Source organism: Oryzias melastigma, linkage group LG18 (genome assembly GCF_002922805.2).
Source record: "Oryzias melastigma strain HK-1 linkage group LG18, ASM292280v2, whole genome shotgun sequence".
In the NCBI taxonomy this organism is placed as follows: Eukaryota; Metazoa; Chordata; class Actinopteri; order Beloniformes; family Adrianichthyidae; genus Oryzias; species Oryzias melastigma.
This window is the reverse complement of record NC_050529.1, coordinates 12893101-12906158: the sequence shown is the minus strand read 5'-3', so window position 1 is coordinate 12906158 and position 13058 is coordinate 12893101. Positions and strand designations below refer to the sequence as shown.

At 38.9% G+C, this 13058-nt stretch overlaps 1 protein-coding gene across 1 annotated transcript in view; it reads left to right on the top strand.

Moving 5' to 3' along the window:
* The window catches only part of mark2b (MAP/microtubule affinity-regulating kinase 2b), a gene marked incomplete in the record, with an annotated part of 43145 nt that overhangs the window by 17422 nt on the left and 12665 nt on the right, over window positions 1–13058 (top strand). Inside the window, 13 exon segments of the mRNA XM_024288165.2 lie at window positions 1685–1738; window positions 2232–2280; window positions 2381–2446; window positions 2773–2843; window positions 3745–3801; window positions 5567–5803; window positions 6663–6782; window positions 8084–8183; window positions 8268–8380; window positions 8601–8675; window positions 8813–8870; window positions 9055–9206; window positions 10517–10611. Of these exon segments, the coding sequence (XP_024143933.1) occupies window positions 1685–1738; window positions 2232–2280; window positions 2381–2446; window positions 2773–2843; window positions 3745–3801; window positions 5567–5803; window positions 6663–6782; window positions 8084–8183; window positions 8268–8380; window positions 8601–8675; window positions 8813–8870; window positions 9055–9206; window positions 10517–10611 (1247 nt within the window).

Genomic DNA, 13058 nt, shown 5'->3' with positions numbered 1-13058 from the left:
AAAAAAAAAAAAAAAAAAAAACAAACAGCTAGAGAATCATGGAGCTTTGTGGGACAATGAGTTTTCCTCCAGGAAGTAGGCAACAAGTAAGAGAGGACATAAGGGGGTTGGATGTACAGATTGACTGTATATAAGAACTGGACTGAATGGGTATGACGTCATCTATAAAGAAAAATACTTGCATTGAGCTCCTGCGTTTTTTGTGATGATGGACGTTGTTGAGTTTGAAAGAGAAATTGTCGGTAAAGTAGTGATTGGTCCGAGTTGACGTTTCCATAGCAACCACTATCGCCAATCAGGAGTGAACCTGTTGGAAGTCCACACTCCTACAACTTGAAAGCAGACTAAACAAAATCTGTCACCCATTTTGAATGTTTGACATAGGGGTTGGCAGGCACCACACACTTTTATTGAGGGATCTGATTATAACTTGAATAACTTGAACTACAAGGGAACAAAAATGAGGATTAGCAAGAACATGTTAGAAAGAAATGTAGAAGAACAAGAATGGTTATTCTGACAAACATTTTGACTGAGTAATAGCTGTTTATTTCTCAGTAGAAGTCTATGTGATTTTGGCTTCTTGGAACCAGTGGGTACTTCCTATTTGGAGCGTGACAGGGCACAGTGAGGTTTTTTGTTTTAAAGACTTACTCTGATCATCTTTTGATCTATTGTAAAAGGATTCCCAGTGGTCTACTATTTTTTTTTTTAAATGCCACAAGAACATGTTAAAGCACCAAAAATACCTTTTTCATCAGAGTCTTCAACAACAGTAGAGTTACAGCCATCGTCCCTAATTTATTCAAGCATAAACATAAAAGTACTGGTAGTTATAACTTGTTAATCTGGTTTCATGGTTGCTGAGGATTTGCTGAGATTTTTGTGTTCTTGTGTGGCTTTGGCGATTGTGTGAGTCTCTAATGCAGGAGATTAGAGCCCCATTGTCAGCCTGACTAGAGACGCGTTGATGTTTCCAGCTTACTGTGAATTTTCAGATGTGATGTAACACGTGGATCCGTCTGGCCCTAAAAAGGAACATTGCTCTCGTGAGCCTGCGCCGGGCCACGTCGGATGCCAAGTCAAGTGTCGATTCTACATGTGACAGCGCGCTGTGGGCGGGCTCTGTAAATGTGTGACCACTCTGTGCCTGACACCCTGATAAACACTCCATTTGACCGGTTTGCACACACAAGGAAAACAAGGGGAGAGTCAGAGGGCAGGAAGAGTCAGACGAGCAGAAAGAGGAGGGAAAGAAGTGAGATGAGACAAATCAGAAAGAAGTAAACCTCCCTGTTTTGTGTTCCTGCGATAAGAGGATTCTTTGTTTGCCATGCTGCTTCTTTTCCTCTTCTGTTTCATTCCTTTTATCACAGGCTCCTATTTCAAACCCCTCCCCCTACATCCTCCTTTTTTTCTAGTTCCTGTTTTGTTTCATCATTTGTATTAAATCTTTCACCGATTTCTGAACTTTAGACCTCATTAAGGCTTCAGTTTGCAGCATTTCTCATGTCGCAGCTGCGATTGTGTCTTTATGACTGACTGACTGCTGCAAGGGCTGTTCCTGTTGTGTGTGATTAAAAAAGATGGCCGCCTGTATTTATTTGTGTAGGTGTGACGAAGAACAATGCAATTAATGAACACGCTTCAACCACCACAAAACCTGTTCTTTGTTGTTTTGTAGGTGGCCGTAAAGATCATAGATAAGACGCAGCTCAACTCTTCCAGTTTGCAAAAGGTGGGTCCCCAAAAAAAACTTTAGAGTGCATAATTCACTCCATCTCCCTTTTTCTCAGAAGTCACTCTTCCTACCCCGTGTCTTCATCTCTATTCCTCTCTGAAGTGGTCCAGTTTTTTCGGAGAGAGTTTTAATTACAGGAAACAAGCTGCAATTACTTCCTTTGATCGTGGCAGGGTGGGGTCTGTCCACTTACACGCAAACCATCCGTCCGCGAGCGGCGGCTCACTCAACGCACACACTGAATATTCATCCATACTCTGAAACCGAACCCACACCAGAATTTATTTTATACTTGTGCTTTTGTCTCTGCTAAGGTCTAAAACATGAACTGAAGGTTTGTACTGTTTATTCCTTCCTGTTTGGTAAAGATTCAAACTAAATAGATCTGCAAGGTAGAAAGCTTTAAACCCTGCCACACGTCGTCGCTTTGCACTTCAGTGTTTATAATAATAATAATAATAATTTAAAAAAAAATATGTTTTTACTGCAGCTCTTTCGGGAGGTGAGAATCATGAAATTGTTGAATCATCCCAATATAGGTAAGTGACCCTGAAATATAATAATCTTCTTGGAAACTGCAAAGCTAAATTGTTTTGTCATATTTTTCCTCATACATTTTTCTTCATTTTCTGCCTGCAGTCAAGCTTTTTGAGGTGATAGAGACGGACAAGACTCTGTACCTGGTAATGGAGTATGCTAGTGGAGGTAAGTACATGTCCCTGTGAAGTCATTGTCCTCACTACTACATCCTAATGTGATTCCTCCAACCACCCCAAAAGAGAAAAAAAAAACCCCTAAAAGGTACAGGTTGTTTTCTTCCAGCCTGAGTCATTATTGTGACGGGGTGACGTATTAATTTACCCTTCAACACAACATCCGGGATGAATAACAGGCGAACAGTTTATTGTGTCAAGCCAGCTCGTTCTTTCAGAGCCGCTTTAATGTCCTTTTGACCTGATTCTGGCTTTGGGAAAAATAAATATCAGCTCACAACAGTAAATCTTCCTCTCTATTTTCCTCTGCGCTCTCAGGAGAGGTCTTTGATTACCTGGTGGCCCACGGAAGAATGAAGGAAAAAGAAGCTCGTGCCAAATTCAGACAGGTATGTCGCCTAGAAAATAGGTCAGAGCATGTTTATTTGCTGTAGGGATGGAATAGTTTACCATAGGCCATTAAACTTGGTGTTTTTGGGGCTCGATCTGATTCTGGGTCATCTGATTTTGAGTATCTGTCAATACTGAGTCCAGATAGTTGTGTAATACATTAACAAATGAACACATTTAATAAACAGATTCAGGTTTACCTTATTTTATCATATATATATATATATATATATGTAAAATACTCAAAGTCCCACTCCAACTAAATATTTTTATTTTATTTTAAAGTGATCTTTTAGTTAATATTATGAAGTTTTTAAGCAAAAATCAAAAAGCCTTTGTTGTTTTTTAAGAAATATTTTATCCACAGGTTTAGAAATACAATTCTGGGTTGTGGGCAGGACTGTTGGCACAGAACAACCCCGCCCCCCTTCCCGTCGCTGGGATCTCTGTTTGAGCTTATAGCCTCAAGCTAGCATTAGCGGCAAAAAAATAACAATGAACAACATTGGATCAATCCAGTCGTACAGTGTTGAGACGGACTCACAAGTCGCTACAGCACGAGTGTTGTACGCTCAGGGGGAGGAGACTTAGGCCACGCCCGTTTTAGTAGCTACATCATTATTTCTAGAATTTTCAAGCATCCGGTTTTCTGATCTAACGTGATTTGAATTAAGAAATACTAAGAAACAGTTTTAATAGTAGATTCTTTTATATAGGTCTTTTATTGTGAGAAGAATGCTACAAAAACATGTTAAAAACACACAAAAAACGATTATTATTGTCTTTAAATCAGAAATAATATTCATAAAAATTAATAAAATTAAATGTATGTAGTCTTTGATGAAGTTTTAATATATTTTTGACACCTTTGTCGTCCTCTAACTTACTCTCTCTCCTCAGATCGTGTCAGCTGTGCAGTATTGCCACCAGAAGTGTATAGTCCACCGAGACCTTAAGGTGAGTCCAGACACATGAAGCATATTCAATATCCAATGTCCCTTCGCATTAATCTGTATTTGATTGAAGTCTTTTGAGATTATGGGCCACCCCCACAAACAAGTTAAACACAATGATATAATGGCTTTCCCTAAACTCTTCAGCTTTAACACGCATACTTTAATAGGATCCTCCCTTTTTTATCCATCTGCTCCTTAAATGATTGTGAATTGAAGACATTTTTACTCTTCTAAAACTCAAACACACACAGACTCGAGCTTTCAGGTCATTTTGGTTCATTATATTATGCCGGGTTGTAAATCCTCTTATCTTGGCAGAAGGCAGACCTGTGGACATTATCATGATTACTGTTTACAGGAACCTCACAGGAACCTGCCAGCGCTGAGCTTTATCCTCATCAACTATTAGGTTTTTGTTTCCCCTCTTAAAATACTTATCTAAACGGCGTTTTACAGTAAAGAGCATTTCTGCTACTTTTGAAAGAAATTACACATTTCTTTTTTGGTTTAATAAAACATGTACGGTGCATTAAAAAAAACAATTTTAGCTTTAAAAAAGACCATTATTGTAATGCTCACAATGCCTCACATTATCCTAATTACTCCTGATCTGTGGGGTTTATTGTTAAATCCAGCACAAGCTGAACCCATGTTGTCTGGTAAAGCACAGTTTCTGTTTGCTTTTGTCTGCTCTGAAGAGCAGAATTACAGCTGTTTTATGTATCTACTATTAAAATGTAAATGTATTCTCAAAGACCCACATCTTTTGAGCTATTTTCAAAGCGTTTTCAGAGCTCATTTAATCACGATTATGCCATTTTTAGCCAAAATCAAAAACTAGTGTGACATATTTTCTGCAGAGCAGCTAAACTCTGCTTCTGAACTGTGGGCGGTACCATTCACACGGAGCAACCCCGCCCCTTTCCCCTTCCTGTTACTGAGAGCTCTGTGTTTACATGCTCTCCTGATTCAACAAAAAGGGCAATAAAAGCTATCCAGCCGTACAGTTTTGATCCAGCCCGTTGCATTTGAATAAAGAAACTCTCAAAAATGCATTTTTAGGCTTAATTTTCTTAACCATTAAACATCAGTTTCAGAATAATGTCACAACAATGTGCTAAAAAGACTAAAAATGCTGCACGGCTTCACTCATTCTTATCTGAGCCCGCTAGGAAGCATGGCAATCCATGTTTTTATTATTATTATTTTTTTATCATCCTGGCAGCAAGGTAGCACAGAGTTTGAGTTTTTTCCCCACACCCCTAAAAAATACAATTTTCATCAGAGTGGGTCTTCTGCTTGTCGGACCAGATGTCAGAGCTGATGCAAGTCCTGTATTTAATGTGCCAGCTGACTCAAACACAGACGCTATGAAGCATTCAGAGAAGCAAAAAGGAGAGTACACCTGTTGCTAGGCAACCCAAGCCTCCCCGCTCACTTCAGGCTTAAAGACGCAGACATGGGTGCAAGTTGTGGAAGCTCTCTCGGCTCATGATACGCTGCCTTTTGGGGGTCAGATCATTTCACTAAAAGGGCTCTTTTAATTAGTTTTGTCAAAAATAAATGAAAATGTTTTTGTCTTTGATGAGATGCAGCTATTTTTTTTAACCTTATGGGCAAAGTAAAAGGATGAAAGTGAAACCAGATAATTACTAGACAGAGAAATCCGTGGGCGTTTTTGTATTAAAAGAATGTTTTTTTTGTCTTGTCCAAACTGAAATTCTCTTAATTTCTTCTGTTTTTGCCTCATGAATTTGTGTCTTCAGGCAGAGAACCTGCTGCTAGACGCGGACATGAACATCAAGATCGCAGACTTTGGTTTCAGTAACGAGTTTACTCTGGGGAACAAGCTGGACACTTTCTGTGGCTCTCCACCGTACGCTGCCCCGGAGCTCTTCCAGGGCAAGAAGTACGACGGGCCCGAGGTGGACGTCTGGAGCCTGGGAGTGATCCTCTACACGCTGGTCAGCGGCTCGCTGCCCTTTGATGGACAAAACCTTAAGGTTAGTGGGAGGAGATTTCTGTGGATTCATCGGCGGCGGACAGATTGGTGTCGGTGATAAGTGGGTGTTGGTAGTAGTTTGTCAGTGTGGTTTCTAATCCTGCAGAAATTTAGCTCCAGATTGAAGAAATGAGCAAGTTTGTTCACAAAAGAATCAATTTAAATTAAAGAAGTTACCTGCTGCTTTATTTATTTATTTGACAAATACAAAATGTGCTTTCATTTAACTCCAGAAATGACTCATTCTTGTAAATACAGTCATTTTCATACACATTAAAGCCTAAAATATCATGTTTTTAGGTGTAAATGTTAACAAAAAACTTGCGGTTTGGCTTTAGATCTGATATATTTATGGTTTGTTTCAGTTAAAAAGCTTTGCTTTCTCATTTCACTCCGGTTTTGGCAGATTGTATCAATGAAATTGTTTTGTTTTTTTTCTTAAATATATTAAACTGATGCTCCAATAAGGAGCTAGAATTGCATTATGTTTAAGCTGATTGATTATGGGCATAATGAGTGCTGCCATAACTTAATTTCAGTGTCTGACAGGTGAAATAATCAACATTAAATCACTACAAAGTCTGTAACATCCTTTAGTTTTCCCTCTGCTTTTGTTTAACCCTCAACAACGAAGCTTTAGCTTCATAGTTCTTTCAACTACCGTAACTCTTCAACCGTTAACTGTATTTCCAGCGAATTTTGAAGCGGAGAAAAGCAGCTTTTATTCTTTATGTTGCTAATATGTTGCAAAGTTGATATGAAAAGCTGCTCCTCTTTGTTTTAAATCAGCCGGAATTTGAGAAAGCAGAATTCGTCTTCAGTTCAGTCATTCCTAATCTGCTGGTTCTCTCTCTCTGCAGGAGCTGCGAGAGCGAGTGCTGCGCGGCAAATACAGGATTCCTTTCTACATGTCCACCGACTGCGAGAACCTGCTAAAGAAATTTCTGATCCTGAACCCTTCCAAACGAGGCAGCCTGGAGGTATATCCCACAATGAGTCGTCATACACCGGCACACACAAATCCTAGCACAAAAGTAATGAGAGTAGTTGACCCCCAGCTGTTCTTGTTCACTTTATCCGTCGTTCCAACCACAGAACAACTTATTTTTATGGTTTTACGTGTCCTGCAAGTGAGATCAACTTAATATTCAAGCAAGGGATACGTTTCAATACGTTTGGAAAAAATGTACCAAAAATATGAAATCATATCTTATATTATGACTTTACCCTCAAGTATATTCCCTCTACATGACCTCCTAGTTCACCTTATACTGAGCCATTAACTAAAGATGTGCTGCACGTGAAGCGCTGCAGACTTGTTTCACCAGCTGCATGTGACTTTGTTGCTGAAGTGCAAAGTGCTTTTAAAAGAGTTCGTAAATGCGTGCTAGCTTGGATTTTATTAGCGGCTAAATCTGTTGCCAGTAAATTCAAACGGTTGGATGACTATATATGAAATTGTTTCATTTTTTCAGCTGCTCCCGATAAAGAAATCCTCAGAAATGCCTTTTTAAGCTGAATTTTCTTTATAAATGTCCTCAATAATGAGCAAAAAGCCACAAGAACATGTTAAATACATCATTTTTATCTGAGAGGGTCTTTTAATTTTCACTTCATTTAATTTAGATTATTTGAAAAACGTGCGATATTAGTGATCAAACATGTAATGACAACATGACTTGTAGCAAAATAACTAATTCATCATTTCCATTTTGCTGCATCGGTTTTATTTAAATAAATTCAACAGAACTTAATGATCCACGTCTACTTAGGAGGCAAGTGCATGAAAGGTCCATCCGATTGGTCAAATGCACAAAGGACTTAATTTACTTTGTTAAATACGTCAAGCTGTCATAAGATTGTTTAGCATGTGTTGACATTTAAGATAACCATTTATCGCAGTTTAAATCCTCTTTTTTGATACATATTTGTTACAGTTTTAGTGTTTTGAAGCAGCCTATAGAGCTGCCTAATTTAATATTTTCATTTTCACGCGTTCTTCCTGTTTATGAAGTTTTTCTCCATCAAAGATGTCTTTGTATGAAGTCTCTCCCATAAGTAAGTCGTTCCCATTAGCCGTCATACTGCTCCGTGTGTGAAGTTTGTTCACATTTGACCCATTTCCTGGAGGAGCAGCTCAGTTTAACTACCCCCCCCCATCCAAATCCTCAGTCTTTGGTACGACCTGATCACTTCTTATGTTGTGAATACATTTTTTTTCTGTTTTTATTTCTCTGACCACTTGTATCGTCCCGCCTGTTTTTGTTTTCCTCCCCAGCAGCAGATTATGAGGGACCGATGGATGAATGTGGGCTATGAGGAGGAGGAACTCAAGCCCTACATTGAACCTCAGCCAGATTATAAAGACCCCAGAAGGACAGGTGTGCAGCTTAACATAAAAAAAGACTATTTCCCACAAATATCTGTGATTTCTCAAGTCAAATCTAAACCTTTGCTTTGTGCAGACATTATGCTTACAATGGGATATTCTCAAGAGGAGATCAAAGACTCGCTTGTGAATCAGAAGTACAACGAGGTGATGGCCACGTACCTGCTTCTGGACTACAAGAACTCTGAGGTGCCTTCCTTTGTGCTAAAGACGGATGTAAACACAGTTCTGTTGTCTGTTTTAGTGAAGGCTTTCCTCTGTAATACCAGCATCACAGACCGTTTGTGTTTGAGCTGGAAACACTTTTATTTTCTCAAAACATTTTTATTTTTAGACTTCTCTGTTTATTATGCCCACAGCACTCTCTCTTTTTTATTGCACATGTATTGACATTCTGCTCTGTTTGCAGCTTGAAGAAGGTTGCATCAAACCACGGCCAGGAAGTGATGTAAGCACCATCAACGCGTCCTCTCCGTCTCACAAGGTATCGTCGGACCAAACGACTTCCAGCCTAAATGAATCGCCTTTGACACTGTCACACACCAAGTGCTTGATAGCTGCACCATTTTTTTAAACATATTTTGTCACCCTAACTCACGACAATGTTTTATTTTCTCCAAGGTACAACGCAGCGTGTCTTCTAACCAGAAGCCTCAGAGCCGCAGACCCACTGAGCAGGGTGAGATGGAGAAACTGGTGTGAAGGAGAGGAGAAGAAACTGAGATTTGTTGCACAAAATAAGAACATTTTCAATTTCAATGAACAAATTTAAAAATATTTGACTAACAAAATTGCAGGAAGAATGAAAACTTAATGGATAAAGATGTAGATGGAGTTTTTTTTCTCTTTACGTCTGTTTTAAGGGTCCTCCTATTCCAAGAGAGGAGGTCCTGGGGATAGCCGACCTGCAGCAGAGGATTCTGGGAAGAAAAGTTTATCAGGCAGCTCCACGACCAAGGTGCCGGCCAGCCCTCTGGTCTCCTCAGACCGCAAGAAGAGCACCACGCCTTCCACTGTAAGCTTTGACATGCACTATCTTACTGTGTGCGCATCAGTTAGTGTATATTAATAAGACATAATCAGAAATAGATCAAAAATTCTTAACATGAGAGATTTTCTTCTTACATAAGCAACATTTTTAAAAATGTCTTTTTATAAGAAAAACTTCTAGTCAATAAGACAATTATTATAGTAAAAAAAGAAAATAAGTGTTTTTAAAAAGGGATTTTTTAACTTGTGATCATCTTTTACTGAGAAGGTAATTAGTTTTTTTTTCCTTTTAGGAACTGTGTAAATGATTTAGAGTAAAACCCTGACATGAAAGTGGTGTAAAGAGCTGAACAATCATTGATCTTATAGTTGTGACGCTTGTTAGGTTAACCCCTAACCTGCAGCTACCTCAGTGCAGGCAGCAATTTTAACCTTAAAAGTTCAACTCTCACAAGATTTTGTTTATCCTTCTAAAAATTATCTGTAAATAATCCACAAAGTGAGGTTATAGATGTTTTATGGCTGTAAAACTCCTCACTAAACACTTTATACACTCCTCACTCAGACATTAACATTTTTACTCTTCTTTCCCTTTTTTTAATTCTCAAAGCTCAAACTTTCATAGAAAGATTAGCCCAGTTTTCTAGAATGAAAACAGAGGTCTGGTTGCAATCGAAGATTTATATAAACATAGAAAAATGAACACAGAGGAGATTGATTGACAAGGTCAACAGCCAATCAGGACAAAGAGAGTACACAGTGTGGTGTCTGGAAAAAAAAAGCTTTTAGTTTGGTGGCTTTATTGTGAAATACTATAACTAGTTAGCAACTGAATTCAATTTTTATTTAATTTAATGTGAATTTCTATAAAAATGTGTTTCTAAAATAACATAAATCATAACAAATATCATTAGTGTTCTTTTGCTATGTACCCAGTTCACATTTTTGCAGTCTTCCTGATATTTTTCAGTGCAATTTTGCATGTTTGTTTTGTTTTGTTTTGTAATGCATTGTGTCCTACTTCCTTATTGGCTGTAGGACTTGTCAATCAATCATCTCAGTGATTTGTCTCCTATTCAGAATCTGTTCAGTTTTTCAAATCTACTCTTTAGTTTTTTTTTATTCTATAATACAGAGATTATTTTCCTGTGAACTTTGAGAGTTTAATAAATGTTCATGTCTGTCTGAAAAAGTATGTCACTTGAGGTTTTACAGCCTTAAAACCACAATTTCACCTATTGTAGGTTTTTTAAGAACATAACCCCTGCAATAGACGAGAAGACATCGTACTTCTGTTATTGGTAACTTGCTTTTTTTGGTTTTGTCTCACTACAGAATAGCATCCTTTCCACTGGTACCAGTCGCAGTCGGAACTCTCCGCTGACTGACAGAGCCACGCTCGGCCAGGGTATCCAGAACGGCAAGGACAGGTACAAGAAATTCACCTAGTTTAAAAAATACATAAATATCTGGTTTCTAAATACAAGGACGGTTCCACCCACATCCAGTCATTGGCACAAACGCTAGGTCGTCTCTGAAAGCGAGGCTGTGCTTCCTCGCTGACGCGCACATAAAACCAGGAACACACTCGCTGTGGTTTGTGAATGGAGCCGTCCCACAGCTGTCTCACTGACTGAATCCCAGACCTTGGCTGGTATTCTCCACAGCGCTGCCAGCTGGCTAATGGAGGCCCACAGCCCTCTTTGGAGGGGAGATCCCTCCTGAACATAAAAATCAGGCTCTCTGGGGAATTTAGGTCAAACCTCCAGTAGATTACAGATTAGCCTTGATGGTTATACGGAGGCCCTCCAGATGAAAAGGCAACATAGACCAAAAATGTTCTTTTCTATTACATTTACAATAGGAGGAAACACATGAACACAACAGTTTTCTTAGAAGAGCATAAAACTGTAACCTTTTTTTCTTTTTTGGTTCCCTGGATATGCACTTATTTTATCCTTCCTAATACAAATTTGAGCATCGATCATTCTTGCTAAACTCGTTTATTTTTGCTGCAGCTCATTTTTTATTTCAACACTGAAGCTTTAGCTCCAGTGTCAACGTTCTTTCCATAACTGTTCAACCGTTAACGCAATTTCAGCAAATTCTGAAGGAAAAAAAGCAGATTTTCAAAACTTCACAGTAGTAAAGTGTTTGGATAACGCCTTTTCCCTCTCCTACGAGTCACTTTTTGACTTTTTTAGTGTCCCCAATTCCTCATTCAAGATGCTAATCAGGGGTCCCTAACCCTTAAGATGTGGACTCCAAAAAAATGACGAGTTGGGGAAACCTGAAACGTCAAAAGTTGGGAGTGAGATGTGTAAGTTTGGATATCAGCGCAACTCTGCTTTTTAGTGATGTGTTCGCGCAATTGGCAGAATCTTTTTGGAGAAAAATAGTTTTGCGCCGTTATGCAACACTTTAAGTAATTTGTTGCATTTTGACTCAAAGCCGATTTGAAAGGCTGCTTTTCTCCTTGTCAGAATAGGCGGATTACCAAAAATGTAGGTTTAAGGAAAATCTATTTGTTGAATTAGTCCCTGTATTTAGAAAATAATGTATGTAATCAAATTTATGAAAAAAAATTATTTTTGAAATCGATATTTTTTGTTTTTCTTGGAAAAAAGCTACTTTCTGTTAGCTTTTCACGGAAGAATGTTTAACTTTTTGTAACGAAAGTTTCATATTAGCTTATTTTACATCAGTAAACCGGACAAAATCAGTTCTATTTGACCAAACCCATATTTAAATTAAATTCTACTGAGTCAGAAGTCAAATTCGTGAAGCCCCGCCCCTCAAACTCAACCTTTTCCCAAACACACACACTCTCACTCATGCTTAACCAGCCATACGCTTCATGTGCTCTTTCATCAGCATTAAACATTAAGCCAGCCCATAACCCTACTACGCAGTCTTCATGGTTCATTTGGCTTTATTACCTGTTCATGTGTGTGTCTCAAACGCCCCCCCCCAAATCACCAATAACCGAATCTGATCGTTTAATCCAATCAGCCGACGAAGGCGGCCGTTTGAGACACTGCTTTTGTTTTTGAGGACTGTGGGTCTGTGAGCTCTGTGTTGATGTTAGTGGTCATTAACTTTGATTTTCAAGTACATTGTCTGATCATCATTAATGCTTTGAAGTTTGGGCTGTTTTACTTGTTCTCTCCAGCTATCCTCTGTGGTCTCCTTTTAGTCTAAATCCTTCATTTTTCCTCATTTCTATCTTTTGACTAACCTTTCTTTAAATTCTCCTTTTCTGCCTCTAAGGAGATTAGAATGACTTGTGATGGAAAGTTGACTTCCAGCGCCTCTGTATGGGTTTCCATACTTGCCTCTTAATAGGCTTATTGAAAACGTCGTATGGTCATGCAAAGGTTTCAACATACGTGTCGCCACTCGACCACTCGAGTCACTCTCCATCAGCAGCCATGCTAATCCCTGCTAAAGCCGGAGCGTTTGTTTACTTTTGAACGAGCGCTTGTTGGCCGGCTTAGCTAAATGTCCTCCTCTCCCCTGAGATATCTCTTCCTCTCCGTCTCCTTCTGGTACCACCCTCCGCTGTCCCTTCTCTGTGCTGCCACTGTTGCTCCTTTGTTTTCTGTTTTTTTTTTCTGTGTGGACAAAGTCAAGTCAGTAATGTGCACAGCCTCGTAACCATGGCAACCTTGCTGATTTAAAAGGGTTTCCAGGAAGTAGTTTGAAGTTTAGACTTTATGAATAGAGTTAAAAAGTTAGAGAAGACGGGAAGGATTGCTTTGTAGTACAGAAAATCACTTTTACTTGTTGCAATCTGTTAGTTTATATACCGTATATCTTCCAATAGTAGCCCCGGCGTTTATTCCAATAATTTGGCAGCCGGCCCGGCCTTTATAAG